Source organism: Ipomoea nil, unplaced genomic scaffold (assembly GCF_001879475.1).
Source record: "Ipomoea nil cultivar Tokyo-kokei standard unplaced genomic scaffold, Asagao_1.1 scaffold1900, whole genome shotgun sequence".
Lineage (NCBI taxonomy): Eukaryota > Viridiplantae > Streptophyta > Magnoliopsida > Solanales > Convolvulaceae > Ipomoea > Ipomoea nil.
The window spans coordinates 1,932,252-1,955,544 of NW_017618328.1; the positions used below are offsets into that span (position 1 = coordinate 1,932,252).

At 34.3% G+C, this 23,293-nt stretch overlaps 1 protein-coding gene across 1 annotated transcript; it reads right to left on the reverse strand.

Moving 5' to 3' along the window:
• Positions 1–17,373: 17,373 nt before the first annotated feature.
• LOC109193642 (kunitz trypsin inhibitor 2-like) lies at positions 17,374–18,448 on the reverse strand. The gene has a single exon (XM_019344496.1). The coding sequence runs from the start codon at positions 18,378–18,380 to the stop codon at positions 17,589–17,591; it is 792 nt and encodes a 263-aa protein (XP_019200041.1). The 5' UTR covers positions 18,381–18,448; the 3' UTR covers positions 17,374–17,588.
• Between the last annotated feature and the right edge of the window lie 4,845 nt (positions 18,449–23,293).

Consider the following 23,293-nt stretch of genomic DNA (forward strand, 5'->3'; position numbering starts at 1 on the left):
TTAGTAGTAGTTGGTGTTTTGTGTTGGTTGTTTAGTTCTTAGCGGTTGACTAGAAGTCGGTGTTTGTGTTGAGGCTAGAGTTCACGATGCTCAGTTTATCCGTTTGTTAAACTCTTGTCAATCCTTGATTTGATATGCCTACTTTCTTGCTTTGAAATTCTTGTGGATTCTTTTGAGTTTTGACCAAAAGAGTTTGTTCTTGAACCTCTTGTCACAATGTTGTTTCCTATCACCGTTTGCCTTTAATTCGTCGCACCTAAGCTTCGGGGACGAAGCTTCTTTGAAGGGGGAGAGGATGTGACACCCCGAAATCCAAATTCAATTAAGGGATTAATTGAGTAATTAATCCTATTTCCATTGGTGAATTAATTCCTAAAATCCTGAAAATATATTCAATAGTTGGGGACTAGCAATTGACTAGTCAACCCCAAAGTCAAAGTTGTACCTTAAGCTTTGAAAGGAGTTCCCTTGTTCCATACACTTCCTTATGTTAGTAAGGGTATTCTTGACCTTTCACTTGGTGTTAGTATTGTAACCTAACCTAGTAGATCACCTTCATTCTTTCCTTACACTTTCTAAAAATCTAGCTCCACCTTCTCTCTAAAAAGGTGGGTAGCTTTTCTTCCAAGCCAAGTTGGAGCCTTGCCAAAACTTCAAGAGTTGCTTCCAAGATTCAACCTTTCATATATTTGGGCATCTAGGAGGGTAAGATCTAAGTTCATCTTGTGTTTTTAGTATTATCTAAGGTGTCTTTTCTTAAAGATAGGATCTTTATGATCTTTTGGTATGTTCTTGAAGTGCGTTTGGAAGGTGAGACTTGAGAGGAGATTGTTGAGGTGTAAAGTGAAATCTTTAGTCTACAAGAGGTAACACATGCTCTACAAAATCTATTTTGCTTACTATATGTGATTTCTTGGATTCTACATGTGTTTTGCTATGAAATGTGAGTGTTTATGCATTGTCTTGTGAAAATGCATATCTAGAGCTTGTGTTTAGGGTTCATGTGTGCCATTGCTTGGCTATTCCTTTGATTCAAGTCATTTTGTTGTATTTGGTGAGATTTGGCATGTTTTGGACTTGAATTTGAGTTTGGAGATGAAAATCCGCGAAGGGATTTATTGTGGTACATGGGTGTACCCGCGGGCGGAACGGCGGGTAGGGGTCCAACCCGCCGCCCACCCGCGGGGTACACAGGTTGGGCAGCCTGTACCCGCAAGTGGAACCTCGGGTAGAGGCCTACCCGTGGGCCTACCCGCGGGTACGTGTTGTGATGGTGGCGGGGATTTGTTCCCCGTGATTCTTTTGACTCGGTATTCGGTCTTTGGACTTCCTAATGTTCTTTTGTGGAACTATTTGAGTGTCTTCTTGATGTTTCGTATGTCTAGAACTATATGGTAGGATTCCATGTAGGTTTTGGTGTCGTGAATCGTGCTAAGTGTTCAACTTTGTGTTTCGTTGAACCGTGATGAGTCTTGTGTGTTCTTCGGTACTATCTTTGGTTTACCCGTTTGATAAGCATGCTAGTTTGGTGTTTAAATGCTAGCATGTGTGTGTTGTTTGTACCTTCCTATTGGTTAATGATAACTTGTGTTATTCATCGTTGTTGTTGTAGGACTGTGATCCATTCCTTGATTGAGTATGGTTTCATATCTTCGTTGTGATTCGTTGATTGATTCCTGTTGTGGTGTGATGTGTGTGTGTGTCTTTACCTGGGTTGCACGATTAGTGGTATGGGACACTAGTCACCAAGGTATTGCAGCGGTCCTCGTGGTGGTCGTGACGTGATTATGGAGTTGTGACCTTTGTGTAAGGTTTACGTGATTCCTTGGTGGCATGTGTTGCCGTGTGTGTGATCGGTACCATCGTGTACTATGAAATCGGTGGTTCTGTTGGAGATTTGTTGGAGAGGGGACGACGGTTCTCGGAGGGAAAAGGTTGGACTTGGTGTACAGGGGTCCTGGAGGTAAAGGTTGGAACTAGACATAAGGTTGGGGTAGCCATAAGGTTGGAACCGGGCATAAGGAAGGCATATCAACTCGTGATTGGTGATGTCACGAGGGCTTGTGTAGCCGTTGTTGTGAGTTCTCTTCTTGTGACGTGTGTAGTCACAAGGGCATGTGTTGCCATCGGTCTTGTCTTTATCCTTTGTGTTGTGGTTATCCTTTATGGTTTTGGGATGTGTTCCCGTATCCTTGTTGAGAGTGTTGAGTCTTGTGTTGACTATTACTCTTGGTTTGTACTTATATATATGTATTCCGTTTCGAAAATGGCTTTACAACTTATATCTTACTTATGTATGTTATTTCACATGTATTGGTGGGTTACCAGCATTATTCGCTGACCGGGCGTCGTCCCATGTTTTATTGTGTTCTTTCAGGTGATGTCTAGGCGAGTGCGCGCTCTAGTACTTGCTAGTTTAGCTTCTCCCTTACGCTTTGTGGCCTGTGTGCCAGTTTAGATGTAGAACTTTGAGACAATGGGTTTAGATGTAAACATTGTAGATGTTGCCTGTGCGTTCATCCTTTTGGTGAACGTGGCATAGCACCCCCCGTGTTCCAGATTATATCTATCTATCTATCTATCTTTCAGTCTTCCGCTGTGATTGTTGTTTGGTTTAGTTATCTGCATATTTAGGGCTTTAAAATAGCATGTTTTTAGGGGGTGCTACACCCATCATATACACAACAAGGCAAATCTAAAGCTTCCTACACCATATTCTCATTGCACTATGAATCCATCTATGCTACCACCAGTAACCCAATTGCACATGACACTACTATTAAAAAAAAAAAAAAAAAGGGACATGTACTGAAGAGGAACACAATGACAATGCTACCCAAAAGAGAATTAAGAAGAATTAGAGAAATTTAAATTAAAAGTAGTATTTATTTAGACTATCGTTTTTAGACTACGTATTTAGACTAGCGTTATTACAAAGTAAAACATTTATTTTAGTGACAATAAAATCAATCTCTAATATATTATCTTGCATTTATACACTTTAAATTAATAATTTAATTAAATAAACAAATTCAATATTTATTTATCTATGCATGAACATCTTCGATATAATATTGTATTGATATACTTTGAAATACTTATTTAAAAATAATCATTGGGCATTATTTCATTCGGGCAAAGCGTGTAAAAGAACTAGTTTATTTATACACATAAATTAAAGATCATGTCAAAATAAGTTATAATTTTCTTTAATTTTATTTAAATAAAGAAAAGTATTTCAAAAACATCCAGCTTGACTAAAAGATGAAGGATACAATGATGCATCCAGCTTGACTAAAAGTATAACTGGCAATTAAAATACCATATGATATTTTATTTTTACATAAACATATAGCATTAATTTTCTTTAATTTTATTTTATGGTATCAGTCGCTCTCGGTTGGAGACATGCAGTATTTAAATTTTTTTTCATGAATAACATTTAATATTCATTTGAATAAAAGATATTGCATGTGATGCAAGGCAAAACAAAAGTTATACTGTCTTTCCAGAACTCCATTCTACACAGCCATGGACTGTAGAGCGGAAACCCTATGCGCTACTGATCCCACGCGATTCAATAGGAACTAATGGAAGAAAATTTATACAGACCAAATTGCACTTTTGGTCCCTCAATTATTAGCGGATATGCAATGTAGTCTTTGAATTTTAATTTGAACAGATTCAATTTCTCAATCTTTCTAACTTTAGCCAATTTAATCCTTCCGATATTTTTATCGTTGGAATCCGTTTAAAGCAGGAATAATTTAGGAATTGCACATGTCACTTAATATATTTCTCAATTTCTTCCCTCCCTTCTGTGATTTACGCACAATTATTTGGTTGGTGAAGAAGAGCTAGAGGCAGTGGTGAAGGAACTATATATTTTGGAGGATCGAGAAAGGAAAACCGGGTGCTGCCGATGAAGGCCGCCCTCTCAAGAATGTTCAACTGATTCCAATCAATAAAGATATGTTATCTGATAGGAATGAGATTCTCATGAACTATTATTGTTGTTGTGTTGCTATTATTAATTATTTTTAACTATTATCTTTTTGTTTTATTATTAATGATGTTATAATTAAAAAAAAATACTCCGTAATTAATAATAACTCAATACTAAATTACAAATTCAAATAAAAATAGAATAAATTAAATTATTAATAACAATTAACATAATGTTTAACACTATATATATATATATATATATATATATATATATATATATATATGTGTGTGTGTGTGTGTGTGTGTGTGTGTGTGTGTATGTGTGTGTGGCCTTTTGGGGTTGAGAGTCAACTCAAATGTTCGATTTTAGGTGGGTTTAAACTTTAAATGATATTAAAAATCTAAATTCGAATAAACATTATATTAACCAACAACTGTTAAGAGTTAATTAGACTTTTAAAATAAATATGTAATAAACTGCTATCAATATAATAAGCTATTCAAAGTAATTTTTTTCATTTTTAACTTATTGGCATTAATAAATCAAGTCAAAAAAATTTATTTACCGAAATTTAATTTTAACTATTTGACCAAGACAACCCGTTAAAGTAGGCAAACAAGTCAAACTTTGGCTAGTAAGCCATTTTCCAACACACCCATGTCTCTACAAATTATATGATTGATTGGGGTTCACTTTGCATTGTATACCTTGATCCAGAATGACATTCAGATTATATATATGCATTTAATATATTATGTACATTCAATTAATAGATTATGTACTGTAAATAAATTAAAAATACATAATAAATTAACTATAATAAATACACAATTTATTGACTAAAGATACATAATATATTAATTATATATATATATATATATATATATATATATATATATATATATAATATGAATATGGTCCATCATGCGTATGGTGGATCCTGGTGCAAAATATATCAATTGAAATGTCTCTCGGCAAATTATTCTGTGGACCCTGGTCCACCTTGCAAGGTGGATCCAGGTCCAAAAATACAAAATTTATATACTGAATGTTCACAATTTAGATACTGAATATTTATAATTTTTATAAACTAAATGTTCACAATTTACATACTAAATGTTCACAATTTACGTACTAAATGTTCACAATTTATATACTAAACGTTCACAATTTACATATTGAATGTTCACAATTTTACATACTGAATGTTCACAATTTTACATACTGAATGTTCACAATTTACATACTGAATGTTCACAATTTACATACTGAATGATGTCTTGTTACAATTGGTGATTTGATTGCATCTTGTGAGTTCGGCCAAACTCTCTTGATAGTTCTAAGACAATTTATCTAAGCAAGAGATTGCTAGATCAATTGTAGCTCTAGGCCAATTTGTATTTACTTACTTTAAGTTCCAAAAGGCCTAAGTTAGGAATGAGCTAGGTGAAGACCACGTGTTTGATGAAATACTTCTTAGGATCACAGTCACTTGAAGGTATTCTATACCAAGAAAAGACTTAGTAAATCGAGAGGTGAAAGGCAGTTGTAAAGCCTCACTCGAATCACTCAATTGCAATGTCACAACCTTCGACTTAAGACAGTAGAACCATCATGTGATAGATCAACAATTCCATTCCTAGCTTTCTTTAACTGCATTCATCTACTTGTTTAAATCTTGATCTCTACAACCTCAAACTCTATGCACACAAAGCTTGCGTGAACATGTATGTGATAAGCATGAATCTTATTCCTTAGCTCAAACCAATTTAGCACTTCTAAATCTTTCATTCTTTGAGAACGATAAAAACTCAAGGTTGTAACTCCTATCTTTTGACCTCTTGTCATTAGTTTATCTTACTCTACACGTATGTGAAATGCTTGAAATCTAGAGTTTGATGATCTCACATACTTCACTACATTACGAACACTAACCACACTACTACCTACCGCTATCAAACCATCCTTTACAATATACTAACATTGTGGAGAGAGAGAGAGGAAGGATTAAATAAGAACATGGTCTTCTTGTAAAAAGTGAAGGCTGATCACAACCGCCAATCAAAGTTTATCAAATGTTGAGAGTTTTAGTTAAAATACACAAGTCAATTTTATAATTATTATAAAGAGTTAAATTCATTTTTAGTCCTAGATTTATGTGTCAGTCAACTTTAAGACCTTTTTTTAAAAAAAATTTTATCAAAACATCTACTTTTGGTCTTAGTATTATTGTAACACCCCCGATTTTAGCAAAATTTAAAAGCTTAAATCATGAAGATAAATCTAACCATTTCATAAAACCAAGCGGAAGCTAATATTAAAGTACGAGGATGTTATGCCACATCTATCTAACTATAGATGCACAGGCTAGAATTTAAACCAAAACCATCATTAATCTAACAATCCATAAGTCTAGGCTCACAGGCCACAAAACTAGAACTACAGAAAAACAAGCTACGCTATCTCGGTCCACATCTAGCGCGCTCTCTCGATCTACTCAAAACCTGTTAAACATATGGGATAGCACCCGTCAGCAAATAAAGCTGGTAACCCACCAATACGAGTTGAGTACCATATAATATAGATATAATAAAAACCATTTGAGACTGGAAGTACATATATAGCCTTTTAAAATGAGGAATAGAAACATCGTGAAACTCATCATAGTTCACTTTCAAATAAAGACCGACATCAAACAGTTACTCAATAAATCAACAAGAGTAACTGTAACACCCCATGTTACGGCTTTCAAACCCGAATTAATTATTAAATTAATTTCGTTAATTAAAATAATTAACAGGGATTTAATCCAATTATAATTCTCTTAATTAATCTATGCGGTCCTCGGTGGATCTTGGACCTTTGCCTGAACTAGAAACCTTAAGCCTGTAGGGAATAAAGAAAGTGGGCCTTATTATTCAGACTCTGAATAGGTTTCCCTTAAACATATAAATAGAAGATTAGGAAGCAGATAGAACCCTTCCTCACCTCCTACTTACTCGAAAATACTCTCAGGAAATCCAACCGAGGAAATCCCCCACCAGCAAGCTTAGGAAGATCAATTGGGAGAAGAATCTTAGGGAAGAACCTTAGTAGCCAAGGGAATCGATTATGGCTAAGAGGTAACACATGTCTTACAAAACCTATTTTCCTTGCTATATCTTGATTATTGGCTCCTTTGATGTGTGATTCTGTGATTGAGTCTTGATAGAGCCTTACCTAGGATTTATGTTGTGTTTATTTGATAATCTTGATGATCTTGATATTGTGATTGATTATATGTGTAATATCATATTTTAATTATGTCTAGAGCTTGTCCCTATGGTTTATATCGTGAATCTCGTTGTTGTGATGTTCTTGGTATATTCGGGTGGGATTGTGCATGATCAGGTGTTGAGTCTAGCCTAGGACTTGTCTTTAGGGCTTTGCATATAGATTTCTTGATGTTCTTGAGGTTCCGGATGCTTCTGACCCGTTATATGATTGATGATTGAGTCTTGGCATGTTTAGGAATCGTGTTAGAACGTAATTGGAATGTTTCTTGGTTTAATCTTCGTTAATTGAATCTGTGATGTTGTTGTTACGTGTTGGAATGTGTTTGGACTTGGTTTTGAGTTCCACGAGCAAACCCCGAGCCGAATTTCTACCTTTGTACCAGTGGGGGGTAGGTGGGGGGACGAATCCCCACCACCTACCCGCTGCCCCGTACTGCTGAATTCTAGCGGGCAGCCGGCGGGCAGTCGACTGCCTGCCGGGCACCCGCTGGAATGGGACGCCCACCAGCGGGTGGTCCACCACCCACCGATCACCCGCTGGAATGTGGGTGTGTGGTGGGGCGTTTTCCCCGTTTGATGTTTCCCCGTGTCCCGTTGTACCCCGCTTGACGTGTACGAGTCTCGTTTGATGTTTTGAATACCGTTCTAGGAATTTATGTGTAGTATGTACCGTTTTTATTGTGTCTTGATTGCTATTGACTGATTATGTGTTGACTGATTGAATGATGATGGGTATCGTGGTCATTGCGCAATGATCGATGTGTCTGATGATGAGATTGTGATTGGTGGAGATGAATTGTTGGCGGAAAGCACAACGAGTTCTCAGTTATCGTGCTAAAGGCACGGACCACCCCTTATACTTGCTGGCTAAAGACTTGGGCCAGGGTATAAGTGCGGCGGTGTCATGTTAGAGCTATATGCGCTGACCCCTTGGTATTGGTGCTAGATGCACGGACCATGCGAATGACACTTCGGTGCTACCATGTTGGTGGACTTGTTGGTGGTTACGGAGTGTGGCATGTAGTTGCTCCGGAGGAATAAGGGTGGCCTGGAGGTACAAGTTGGAACTGAAATAAGGATGGAGTGGAGTGAAAAGGTTGGAACTTGGTATAAGGTTGGAGGATTGATTGTGTGCTTGATGATTACTTGCTAATTGACTGTCTTTGAATCCCATCGTTGCCTTTATTTGCCAATTATGAGCTTGCTTGTGTATTATGCCTTGTCTTGTGTTCTTAGGATGTATGCTAGTCTTTAAGATTATTCTATAATGTCAAGTTTGTTGTTGTGTCTTGAGTCTTGATCTTGGTTTAAAGCTAGAGTTGCTTAGGTTATATATGCATTCCGGTTTCAAAATGATTTTCTTATATCTACCTATATTGTACTTAACGCGTTGGAGTGGGTTACCAGCATTATTCGCTGACGGTTGTTACACCGTATGTGTTTCATGTGCAGATCAGTAGCTTCGGAGCGCGTTAGATGAACTCGTGGATTTAGCTTAGTAGTAGTTAGATGGCCTGTCAGCCTTGTACTGTATTTTGGATAGTAGTTATGATTTATGCCTTGTTCAGTTAGTTTAGCCTGTGCATCTAGGTTCTCAAACCTAGATGTGGCATAGCACCCCGACTCTTACGGATTATTTATGCTCTGTTTGGGATGGTTAATGATAGTTTGCGTTATTTATATAAGCTTTTAATTGTTTAAAAATTAGGGGTGTTACAGTAACATAGGCAACATGCTTAACAATAAGATACATAATACGACAATCAATCAAGGAACCAATACAATGATAAGGCCAATGGATTCCTCGAGGACATAGCCAAACCAAGACATTCACCGGAGAGTCATCGCAATGACTGGAATCATAAAGGATCAATGTGGAGTTACCAAAACACTCAAAGGGCCTAACAAGGCAGAACATCACCGCAATGAAGCCTAGTGCACGGTGCTTCCCACGCAACCGTCACCACCGCCCATCTAGCGGAACCTCACTTCCATACGCAACACCAACATTGTAAGGCAGAGCTTCACCACAATGAAGTCTAGCGCACGGTGCTTTCCACACATCCTTCGCCACCGCCCATCCAGCGGAACCTCACTCACATCCACAAAACAACCAAGCAAGGCAGGATCTTCACCGCAGTGAAGCCTAGTGCACGGTGCTTTCCACACCGTCGCCACCGCCCATCCAGCGGAACCTCACTTACCCCACAACATCACACTCACAACCAAACCATCAATTACCAACTCCCACACAATCCAACAGAGGAAGGCTCATCAAGAGCTCAATCAAGGAATCAACAAAGAGTACCACATATGTACAATGTCACATCAAGGGATTCAATCGATAGATTTCAATGAAAGACATGAATCAGCAATCAAGGCAACGGTGTAACAACGATAGACTTTAATCCAAAGATTACCATTATTGGTAATGCAAATTGCCAATCTTCATTAGGAACAAACGAACAACACATGCTAGCATCAACAACAATAGAACTAGTGTGTACATCAAAAGGATAGACATAATGGTTCCAACAAACCTCAATGGCTTCACATAAATCCAACGATTCACAATGTTGGACCATAAGCACGATTCAAGACTCATAATCCTATCATGGATACTTAGGACACCGTTCTAGACGTACGAAACATCAAAGGAGACACACAATTGCACAATGGGTCAATAAAACAAGAGGCCAAGAAATCAATATACCGTACCAGTGGGTGGAACGGTGGGTGGACAACCGCCTGTCGTTCCCCTTGCTGTGTACCAGCGGGTGGACAACCACCCGCCGTTCCGCCTGCTGTGTACCAAACCACCACCCGCGGGTGGACAGCCACTCGTGGGTACACACCTGTACCCACCAAATTTCCCTTCGGAGAAAAACATCAACATTTCCAAGTTCAAGTCCAAAACACCCAAAATCTCACATTTCACAAGAAAATGACTTGAACACATGAATAGCTCAATGAATAGCATTTATGAATCCTAGATACAAGCTCTAACATGCATAAACACAAGATTATGCATCAAATCACTCACAACATCAAGAACATCAATAGAGTAGCAAGAAATCTTCATAGCAAGTATAAAATAGATTTTGTAGAGCATGGGTTACCTTTGTAGACCAAGAAACTCTTCCTTTTACCTCCTATACCTCTTCTTGAAGCTCTTCCTTAACAAAGTCTTCTTAACACAACCAAAACCACACAAAGAAAACCACACTTAGATAAAGACTAGGTAAAACTAACCAAAAGCACTATCTATGCTAAGATCTTACCCTTCCTAGTGCTTTGGTTGTGGAAAGGTGGAATCTTGGAGAGTTCTCTTGCGATGATGAAGGTGGATTTTACTTGGCTTGGAGAGTAAGCTAGGCTTTTTAGAGAGAAGGTAGAAAGAAGGGAAAATCCTGAAATGACTTGGAGTGCCTTGGCTAGGATAGGATTTTAAGTCTAGAATTTGTGAAAAGACCAAAAGGGCCCCTTCTCCCCTACAAGGATTAAAGCACAAGGTCTACCCATTTACCAAATTAAAATGCTAAGGGATTTGGTCAAACTAGGTCCCTTAACTAATTTCAAAGGGGAATTAAGAAAGGAATTGTAAGGCCAAAAGGAATTAATTAAGAAATTAATTCGAGTTTAAGGAGCGAATTTCCGGGGTGTCACACTTATTGTAGCATGACCATTTTTTGTCATTTATCAACAAAATAGTTTAAATATCTAAAAACATAATAAGTTCCAATCCAGGTTATACCCCTAATTTTTGTCCCTTTTTTCTGTTAAATTTTTTTGTACCTTATGCTATAAAAGTTGTACTACATAATTTTTTGGACAAAAATATCCTTGCCGTTATAACTTCTGTTATCTTTCCACACTATTATTACTATGTACATGCATACACAATAATTTTTTCTTACATCCTTCAATGGTAAGTTTTAATTCATTTAGGTTTTAATTAAAATGTTACCATAGTTATATATAGCAATTTATCATTCTATAATTTTTACTCAAAAATATTAATATGAATTATACAATTATATATATATATATATATATATATATATATATATATATATATATATATATATATATATATACACACACACACACACACACACACACACTATTATTTAAAAAAATAATATAACTAAGATTTTAATATTTAATTTTAATATTGGTCATATTTTTTTTTGCGCATCGCGCATGTAAAATACTAGTCATTAAATACAAGGACATCTCGGTCTTCAATTATGGATTTTTATATAAAAACAAACATAAAAAAAAAAATATAGCGGGTCAACCTACTTTGTAATTTTGTATAAAAAAAAGATCGAAATGTCTTTCTATTTAATGACAGACAGAAGACTAAAAATGGTCATGCCATAATAATACTAGAACCAAAAATGAAATTAACTCTTATTATAAACTTTCAAGTTTACAATATTTATAATTTGAACTTGCTCTTTTTTCTTTTATTTTTTAGCAACCCTTAATCGTTGATCCACCTAAATAAATGGATCATATCAGCCATCATATTTTACCTGGGAACGTGTTTTCACCTAAACCCACTCTACACACAAACATGGTGTGGGCGATCGAGCATAACACTTATAGCATGCCCCATCCATTTTGAGAAGAAGGCCCACATCATCAAGTAGGTAATCCTAACAATATATATGTGGATTTAAATATAATCCTAACAATATGTGGATTTAAATATTGAAACCTTATTAGAAAAAGACATTTCAGTGACCATGCACATCATTAAGTAGGTAAGACTCAAAACTTAGATATAGTGTATTCTTGCAAAAATAAATAAATAAATAAAAACTAAGTTTTTAATGCTTCTTTAAAAAAAATCAATATGACTCAAAAAATTTAGTATGAGTTTTTCTATGTAGTATGGCTGGATTACAAGGTAGCTTGCTTGGAAGGCTGATAAAGAATTTTTATTAATTTAATTTCTATAATGTTCTACTTACAAAATTTCAATTGTGAAACAATACGATATGATGCTGCATTGGTCATATTCAGAGATAGATTATGAGTTTTAAATTCAATCAATGAAAGATTATAACAATTTATTATCAAAGTGATTCTTCAAAGATTGTTATAGGTTAACGAATCCTTTCCAATCAAATATTCATTTTGAGATATTGGTTTAAGGGGTGATGAAGAAAAAAAATTGCATACATTTGGAGTGTGAGATTATGATGTAATTAACTAAGTTACATTATAAATATTGAAATATGATTTCATTTAAATCATATGATGTGAGATAAATCTCGAAATTCATAACTTATTATTGAATACTATCATAAACAATCTCAACAAATTTTCTTTTCGTGTTAAGTGATATTTTAGTCCAATAATGAGGCAACCTGATGAAATGGATGATAACCTGCTATCAGATGAAATTGCATACATTTGGAGTGTTCAGTGGTCTAATTACACTCTTTTTTCGTTCAGTGACCTAATTGTATTTTCAGATTACGTTCAATGACTGATTCGGACCTTCTTTTTTTTTATATAGTTTTAGTAATATATATTAAAATTCTATATTTAATGCATGAATAATGACCATTTTTTTTCAGTTTTTTCTCCGCTATTTTTTTTTTTTTTAATTTCATTGATCAAAAGTAGAGAAGTAAAATGGTAATGAGTTTTGTAATTGCTAAAGGATTTGATTCCAAACGTAGGATAAAATAAAAGTAGATAAACAAATATGGTAATATCAAATGAGTATCAAAACCCATAGTAGCTAGGGTACAAAAGTCCCTAACTAGACACCACCAAAGTAATTTTAGAAGAGAATGTAAGATTGCAACAGATGAATCTAAATCCCAATCTTTAATTTGAAAAAAATAAATTTTTAACTTCAAATTCAAATTAAAATCCCAAGCCAAATTGGTTTATTTTAGTAATTTAACAAACTAAGCCTAACCTAATGCCGCAACTCCTAACCCTAAACCTATCCCTCTTTTATTAATGAATAATTGTGTAGTGAAGTAATAAATTCTTTGGGGGTAATATGGGGGAACTAACAACCCTATCCTCTTTCATTAAATCGATTATCATCAAATATAACAATATGAAAATTTTACCTTGTTAGTTAATATCATCTCAAAATAAATAATAAATATATTAAATCTGTACAAAGTTATTACCACAATATCCAATATAAACTTAATATATTTCACAAGATTTAAACCTTTGCAACAGAGACACAATGCCAATCAGGCGCGGAGACAGGATTAGATAGTGCCGGAGGCAATTATGATTTAAGAATTAATAATTAAATATATTAATATTCATTTAACATATTTCAACATACATTATTGCAAATTACAAATATATAAAACCGAGCAGCAGAGTAATATTTTCTTCTCAATAATGTTCCTGCTCATGATATATAATTATATATGTAATCGCCCTATGCTTTAGCTAAGCTTAATTAATTCTTTGTTTCAAATTAATATCTATCTTATATATCTAATTCTTTGTTTATGTATTCACCTTCTTCTTTGACAAGGAAGACTGAAGCCACCATTAATGCAATTATTCATATAATGCCGCTTGAAGAGAAATGAAAATATACAATACCAATAATTCATCAAAATATTCAATATATATATATATATATATATATATATATATATATATATATATATATATATATATATATATATATATATATATATATATATATATATAAGACTAGGTTACTCCTTGAAGATAAAAATTGATATTGTGAAAAGCTTAAAAAATAGAAAACTTAGTTTGCAAAATTGATTGGGAGGGACCAAATATTTTGAGAAAGGATACCAAAAATAAATATTATACTATTAAAAATTTTTGGGAGAGGGAAGGGTGCCCCCTGCACCATGCAGGTGGCTCCGCCCCTGGTGCCAATAACTTTTTCTATAAATAATACTTCCTCCATTTCATTTTATGTATTTGGTTCGATAAATAATATTTAACTAAAATTATTTTTAATTTAATTTTTTATAATATTAAATTTAATATTAGTATATAAAATTTGTATATTTAAAAATTTTATTAAAATAATATTAAAGACAAAAAAATTATAATTAAAAATAAGTAAAAAAAATACTGAATAAATAAACAAAAAAATAATTTAACTAATAAATAATAAACAAAACATATAAAATGAGACATTGAGGTATAAAATAACGTATATCATACATATCAAAATTATGTGGTCTAATGGTACTCGGGTTAAATTTTTATTTGGAAGGCTGTGAGTTGGAATAACAGTGGCTAAGGTGTTATTGGTTCTGCATTCAAAAAAAAAAAAAAAAAAAAACGCATATCATACATCATATTAAATAATATAAAGATTTATTTTATCATTTCCTCTTAGATGCTTTAGGGGTGTACTGTCATTCCCCATTCCGCGCCACGTTATCCATATTGCAACGTACATGTTTGATTTGAATTTTTTTTTTTTTTTTTTTTTTGGGAAATATGTTTGATTTGACTTGAAACTTAAAGGGGGTGTATTCAATCATGATTTTTGTAGGATTTTTAAGACTTTTAAAATGATAGATTTTAATAAACTTTGATTGACTTTCATAGAGTCGTTCAAAACTTTTTAAAACTTTATAAGACTCTATAAAAATCTATATAAAAAACATCCATAGACTTTTATCAACTTTTTATTTTAAAAAGTCTACAAAAGTCAGTGAAATTCTAAATTGAATACATCCTTACAAACTTTCAATGATTTTGATTCTTATCATTTATAATTTTCTTACAAAATATTTATAATATATCATAAAATTCTTCTTATTATATAATTCTTCACCCACATCAACATTCTCAACATTATTATTTTTATCCATAGTATGCTGAGACTTATATGCTAATTACTTATATATATTATTAATAAACATAAAAAAAAAATCATTTCATTAGAAATTCATAACAATATTGAAACAATAAAATTTATACTAAAAGAATTGATCAAATAAAATATTTAAAAATATAATTACAAGTTGCATAAAATAAAAATATAATATTAATAATATATATATAAAAAATTATACTTGATATATTGCTAGGCATCACGCATAAAACTATTATTTGTAATAGCAATTTGAGACCGTGAACAACAACAAGGTGCTACTGTTTTCAACCCCAAATTGTTGTTACAAACAGTAGTTCGCCATTCGTAGTAACTTATTGTTAAAATAAAAAATAAAAAAGGAAAAATATATGTCACAAATATAAACATAAAAATAATAAAAATCAAAATATATAAGTATTTATATGAATATTATGAAAAATATACTAAAATTTGACGATGAAAAATTTGATTTGTTCATGTATTTAGGGAGAACTAGAGAAAGTTAGGGATAAAAAAATTCATAGAAAAAATAAAAATCAATATAAACAAGCAATAATGAAGTAAGAATAATATTATTTTGAATTTTTAGACGAAGATTGTAAAGTTTAGGAGAGAGAGAAATTGGTAGAGGTTAGGTATGAGAAAAATATAGGATAATGAAGAAAAAATAATTTTATTAAATTTAGATAGGTTTATAAAGTTTAAATATGGATAAAATATAGAGTTTAAATAGAGAGAGAAAATATTCAAAGTTGTTAGAAAGAAAATTTTGAAATCTTGGGGTTGATGGTTGGATTTCAACTATTTATATTTGAGAAGGAAAAGTCTACAAAAGTCCTAAAATTAAAAAGTCTATAAAAGTTCATAACTTTTTGAATACCACATGACTTTTAAAGATTCTTTAAAAGTCTTAATCGAATACCACACGACTTTTAAAGACTCTTTAAAAATCTTGATTGAATACCGCTTGACTTTTAAAGACTCCCTAAGGGAGCGTTTGGTTCAGGTTATATAACATAACCAAGGGAATGTGACATTCCAAAGCTCACATTCCGGTGTTTGGTTCATATTATCTTAGGGAATTTGACATTCCCAAGGAATGTCATATTCCCTCCACATAGGATTTTGAAGGGAATGTGATTCCCTTCAAAATCTTAGGTAATGTAAGATAACTTTGGTTATCTTAAGGATATTATAGTGTGTATAAAAGATAACCCTAAACCAAACATGATTATATTACATACCCCAATTTTAACCAAACACAGGAATCTAACATTCCCAGTAATCTAATATTCCCAGCAATCTAACATTCCCTAACGTAATCTGACATTCCGTGAACCAAACGACCCCTAAAAGTTTGAATTGAATACCTCCAAACTTTTAAAGTTCATAAAAGTCTTTAAAACTCAAAAAGTCATGATTGAATACACCCCCTTTAGTTTTTCTCAATAACATCCAAAAGAATTTTGTACTGTCTCTTTCAAATTGAAACTTTTTATTTTTCTTTTGGAAAAATATCTCACAAAAAATTTTAAAATTTAAAATTTGTAAATTTAGTTGAGAAATATAGAGATTAATTAATAAAAATAAATTAATAAAAAAATTGTACCATAATGTAATTAGATTTACTTCTGAACTTTATAAAAGTACAATTAAATATTTAAATTTATCAAATAAATTAAATAAGTCTGATTTATTGGTACCTAATATGTTACTGGTAAAATTATTTCTATTGATCATCATTTAAAAAAATTCAATCACTGATGGTATTCTCCACCAAAAAAAAAACTGATCGATCGTCTTCTTCTGTGGAAAAGGCAACCAACCGGTCTAGTTGCCTTCTCCCGTGAAGAAGACAATTAATTCCGTTCATCTTTTTAAGAGAATAAAAAATGAAAAATTAAAAAATAAAAAATAATATCTCGTAAGTAAACAGACCCGTAGTGTTTTTTATTAATTTATTTATAATTTTGTCATCGCACTACACGTTTATTAAAAGTGTAGCAAAAAATGATATTTATACATTCATTTTTAAAAATGATATTTATATATTTATTTTTGTAGTGTTTATATTATGTAGGATTGTCAAGATTTTGTAGTCGAATGACACTCGGGTTGCACTCCCATATGTAAGGAAGTGGATTCATTCTTTTTTCTTTATTCAATAAAAATTGAACATCTAGAAGTAAAAGTTAAAAAGTATTAACAATTTGAAAAAAAAAAAAGATATACTCCACATTTTCATACCAAATATGAGACTTTGTAATTGGCACAATTTCTTAGGAAACAGGTGTAAATATAGCAATGCAAAACCGCTAAAACGTTTGCATTATTCATCCATATCAGGCCACAGAAAACAATAGCGACAGTGCGCCACCTGACTAAGGTGACCAAAACCACAAAAACAAAAACCAAAAAAAAAAAAAAAAAAAACACAAACAAAGAACGTACAGTAGTAGAGATTTAAAACAAAATAACATAGCTAAATGTCAATCTAGAAAAAGGAGAGCAAGAACGAAAATGGCAAAAGTACAGAAGCATAGAAAAGAGAGTTTGCAACGGCCGATGAAGCATCCGGCGGTGGAGGCGCAGGGTGTACCGGCGCCGGAGGGAGCGGCGGAGCATAAGAGGGGCCGCCCCATGGGAAGGTCTTCTTGAACATAACCAACAATGGAGTATCACTCAGAGCCAAGAACCTAGTACCTTTGGCTCCGACATAGATTCCGACATCTTTACAGACAACCTCGCAGCTGCTACACACGCTAGGGCAGAACACGAACTTGTAATCCGACTCAACTTTCTCTATCTTGAACCAGTTCGCAACCGTCTCCGGCCCGGGGTTCCCTTCCTCGCCGCCGGTGACAACAAAGTACTGCTTCGACAGCGCGTCGTACCTCCCGACCGTCCACACCGTGTCGTTGGAGCAAATCGTGGGGGTGAAGAACTTCACGTTGATGTCGGTTGACAAGGGAACCGAACCGCCGCCGGTCGAGGCATCGACCGGCGACAACAAGACCGGCAGACCGGTCTGAATCTCGCTGGCTTCTTGGATGATGTCACGCGGGCAGGACGTGTTTTGGTTGACGTTGGCCGGCAAGAGCCCGCCGCCTCTTCCCCGGACGACGGGGAGGACGAGATAGTTAACGCCGGCCTGCAACTTCCCGCCGTCGGCGTCAAGAACCGGCTTCGGCGTTACACCATCGGAGAAGGGGTTTGGGTGTGAGAGTGCTGTGAAGGAGGAGAAGAGGGATGAAAGTGAAAGGATTAGAAAAAGTGAATACTTCATTTTGGAGTATAAATGAAAAATTGAGAAATCGAGGGATCCAAGGGGTTTAGTAATGAGGTGTGTAGAAGTGTGTGGAGTGAAGATGGGGTGGGTTGAATTTATAGCAGAAAGAGATGATAGCAAGCACGTGATCTCCATTTTTATTAAAAAAATCATATTAAATATTCGGAATAGTTACACTGTCACCGAGATGAACCGGCACAATTTCGAGCTATGCTCAATTGCTCATATATATTTTGAGTAATTTAGAGACATTAATTTTTTCCTTCCAATTTATTCTTTTGTCAGCATCTTATTCATCATACTTCAATTCTATTTTGAATTAATGATAAGGTTAATTAATTCATGGCACTCAATGGACGAATGTCACATTAGGAACAAAAATATTAAATGTGAAATTTTAGTGGGAAAAATGTATTTTCCATATTTTTTGATATTAAATATTATGTTTGTGTTAGCTTCAGCGAAGATCACTTGTCTTTTATGATAATTCTACATTGTGTATTACACTGGTTTTAATCATTTAACATCTCAAATTATCTTATTTTAAACACTTTTAGATATTATGATAATTTTTTTTGGCCAAACTCTATTTTAGGCAAGAACATTTTTGTCTCATCATTTTTTTTTCCTTCTACTTCTCTTGTGTGGCTAGTTTCCTTCAATTCTTCTTAGAGGCGGATTTTTTTTTTTTTTTTTGAATTTTTACTCGAATGGTTCGATTTGGTTTAGTTTATTTTAGTTTAGTTTCAATTTTCTGCATTTTGATGTTGCGGAAGAGAAATGGATTTTGAAGTGTTTGATTTTGAAATTTGAGAAGGCGAAAGCGATCGCGAATTTAATCGGTTTCGGAGGATCACGAAAATGTTGGAGCGTTTGGAAGCGATTGCGAGGTTTAATTGGTTTCTTGGTCTTATACTCGAGTTCCGAGAGTTGTGAAGTTCTCCAACAACTTTCTGGTTGAACTGTGGGTTTACGTTTGCAATCTTCACGTTGTGTTCGTCATCGTCAACGACATTATCGTTGCGCTAGTCGTGCTCTTTTGCCAAACAGACAACGGCTGTAGCTCTGTTATCTTTGATTTTTGCGGCGAAAAGTGACGGCGGCGAAGAAATCAACTATAGGGAAAGTCAATCGTTGGTCGTCTCCTCCAAATCATGCACTCCTCCGCCCCAACTTTATATCTCTAACATTTATATCTCTCTGTGATGTTGTTCATCTGGCAATCCATTTTTCTTTTTGTTTCCGTAATAACAATAATAATATTTTTTTTAATTTCACTCATAATAATAATAATAATAATAATAATAATAATATAATAATAATAATAATAATAATAATAATAATAATAATAATAATAATAATAATAATAATAATAATAATAATAATAATAATAGGAATTGTAAAATTAATTTAAGAATTAATAGATTAGCACAATATATTTATGTCTTTATAGGTCATTTTATATACAACTAGCTAAAAGTAAACATTTAATTTACCAAACACTTTTTTATTTTTTTATTTTTTTTACAACCAGCTAATATTATCAGCTGATCAAACTATTTAACTCAATCAGTTTTTAACTATATGCTAAGTTGATCAGCTATCTGCCATTTGCCAAACACCCCATATATATATATATATATATATATATATATATATATATATATATATATATATATATATATATATATATATATATATATATATATGATCAAATGAGAACAAGTCCCATGGAGAGAAATAAGAACTAATCTCAACTTTACATCTAGAAAAATCAGACGGATCAGATCAAATATATAAAAAAAAAAAATGCAGTGGTATTTTCATCATTATCACTAACTTTACTATGCAAACTTGAACACTAAAAAATACAATTCTCATACTTTTTCTGGTTTACACATTTAGTATTAACATTTTACACATTTAGTATTAATATTTTTGCATATTTAGTATTAAAAGATTGTGCTTGCAAAAATGCGAAAGTGCATTGCACTTAGGTATTGTTTTTAGACTTTGACTAAGTTTTTGGTCTTTTTTGGTTTAGTGGTTCACTTTTTACTGCTTAGGTATTGCATTTACTGTTTAGATTTAAAATTTAGCATTTTCGTTGATTTTATAAAATTTACTAAGTTTGCATATTTAGTTGTTAAAAATTGCATATTTAAGTGTTCAAGTTTACATAGTGAAGTTGATGATAACTATGAAAATGTCACAACATTTTTTTTTTAAATCTTATCAGATCTGCCTAATTTTTATAGATGTATGCTTGATATTGGTTCTTATTTCTCTCCTATGGTACTGTTCTCACAGAAACCTTAACATATATATATATATATATATATATATATATATATATATATATATATATATATATATATATATATATATATGATGGACCGATGAGATCCTGAGACCCCATCTCAACCATCTAAAAAATTGGATTTAATGGATGAGATTGAATTAAAAATGTCATTTATATAAAGATATAATTAATACATATAAGGGTGACATTGTAATTTCATTTTGATGTTTGAATTTGGTTATAAATGAAATAGAATATTTTCTTAATTTAAAGGATCCTATCCATGGTAGGAATAAAATCTAGACGGGTTGCGTAGACGGGTGCATATGTACCTTTGGGCATGTGCAAAACGCTGTGTGTAATTGTTTGGTCTGTGAGACCCCTTAGGCACGTGTGCGTCCGTACTGGGTGGAATGTGCAACTGTGTTTGGTCGCACTAGGTGGGTAATGGACGGTTTGGGTCTAAGTATTTGTAATGTATGCGGCTGTGTGCATTCATGGTTCACCAAAAATTTAACCACACATATATGAACATCGTCTGTTGTGAGCTCTTTCTGTGTCCCGCGTGCATCCGGACTGGGCAGTGTGTGCAAATGGCTGCAACCGCACATGGTTTGCCATGGTGGGTTTGGGTAGTATTTTTTGTAGTGTGTGCGATATGTGCAATCATTGTTCATCAATATATAGCCAAGCATATATTTAGCCACGCATATACTGTAGCATGACGTTGGTCAATCTAGCCCAATGTGAGATTGTGTTCAATTAATTAGACCGTGAGTGCAACAATGTAATAAAGTGTGCGATACTGAATGTAGTATCTCCGAGTGACTGTTAAAGGTAACAATATTTTAATCCCAAACCGATATCTGGGTGTGTGCATCCTCAGTTTGCGGCGTGTGCATTTCACTAGGGAAGAAGTGTTGTTACTATGTGCGCTTACCATAACTTGCATTGTGTGTGCATTTTTCTAAACACGTGTCTATAACAATGAAGTGGGCAGCCATTTCCGGGGTGACAACATCCATTTGAGTGTGCATATAACATAAGCATCGTGTGTGCATGTAACACCCTACTTTTCTATAATCAAAATCCCAAATACTTAACTTTAAACAAGATAAAAAGGTAAGATTAATTAACTTAAATCCAATAGAATAACACTCATGGTGATTGCACAGACTAAAAACAGGGTAACTACTAGAGTCGATGAGATAAACGTTCACAGTTTCAATTCCAATAGAATAGAGATTACAATCTATAGACTATAAACAATAGCGTAAACTAATCATATCTATCAGGAAAGCCATAAAGAACAAACCTAATACAAAGACTAGTCAAAGATGTAACACAAATAATAATATGAATAATAATATTACTAACAACCCCCTCAAGCACAAGGGGGGTGGTGAGCCACAACATTGAGCTTGTCACGGAGAATTGCAAAACGAGGCGCCGGCAACGGTTTGGTGAAAATATCTGCAAGCTGGTCCTTCGTAGACACAAAATTGACAACCAAGTCCCTAGACGCAACCTTATCTCGGACAAAGTGGAAATCAATCTCAACATGTTTGGTTCTGGCGTGAAAGACAGGTTTCGCACAAAGGTAGGTTGCACCTAGATTATCACACCCGAGCGTGGAAGGCTAGCTAGAGTGAAGGCCTAGCTCATGAAGCAGGGAGACAACCCACGTGACCTCAGCAGAGACATCGGCAAGGGCCTTGTATTCAGCTTCGGTTGATGACCGCGCCACCGTGCGCTATTTCCGGGATAGCCATGAGATTAGATTAGTCCCTAAGAAAACAACATAACCACTTGAACTCTTCCTGTCTACCGGGCACCTGGCCCAGTCTGAGTCCGAAAAGGCATGAATGACAGAGGAAGCGGAGACAGAAAGGCATAAGCCATAGTCGAGGGTGCCCTTAATATACCGCACTACTCGTTTCAGAAGGCTCCAATGATCATTCGTCGGAGAGTGCATGATTTGACACAGGCGATTAACAGCATAAGATAGGTCCGGCCGAGTAATAGTCAGGTACTGGAGTGCCCCAACGAGGCGGCGGTACTAAGTTGGATTGTCGTATGGCTGATCGGAGGATGAAACCGGTTGAGTAACAGCAACTGGTGTGACGAGCGGTTTGCAATCTGACATGCCAGCACGGTTCAGAATGTCCTTCATATAACGACGCTGAGATAGCAGAAAACCCGTATCTACCTTCAAGGTCTCAATCCCGAGAAAGAACCCAGGTGTACCAAGATCTCAGATCTTGAAGGTGGCAGACATGCGTTGTAGTAGAGTAGAGATGAGCGCGGAGTCGTTGCCCATCATGATTATGTCGTCGACATAAACTGGTAAGTATACTCGGGATGAGCCAACAGAGTAGTGGAATAGGGAAACATCCGTCTTTGAGGACAAGAAACCTGCAGAGATAAAAAAAAAAAAAAAAAAATCATGTAACCGCTTAAACCAAGCCCGTGGAGCTTGCTTAAGACCATACAACGATCATTGAAGATAACACACGTGATCTGGGTGTATAGGATCTTCATACCCTGGTGGCTGTTTCATGTATACCGTCTCAGCTAAATGCCCATTAAGAAAGGCATTGTGTACGTC

Excerpts from the sequence above, each read along its gene's own strand:
- LOC109193642 (XM_019344496.1), bottom strand. The coding sequence starts at position 18,380 with ATGAAGTATTCACTTTTTCTAATCCTTTCACTTTCATCCCTCTTCTCC.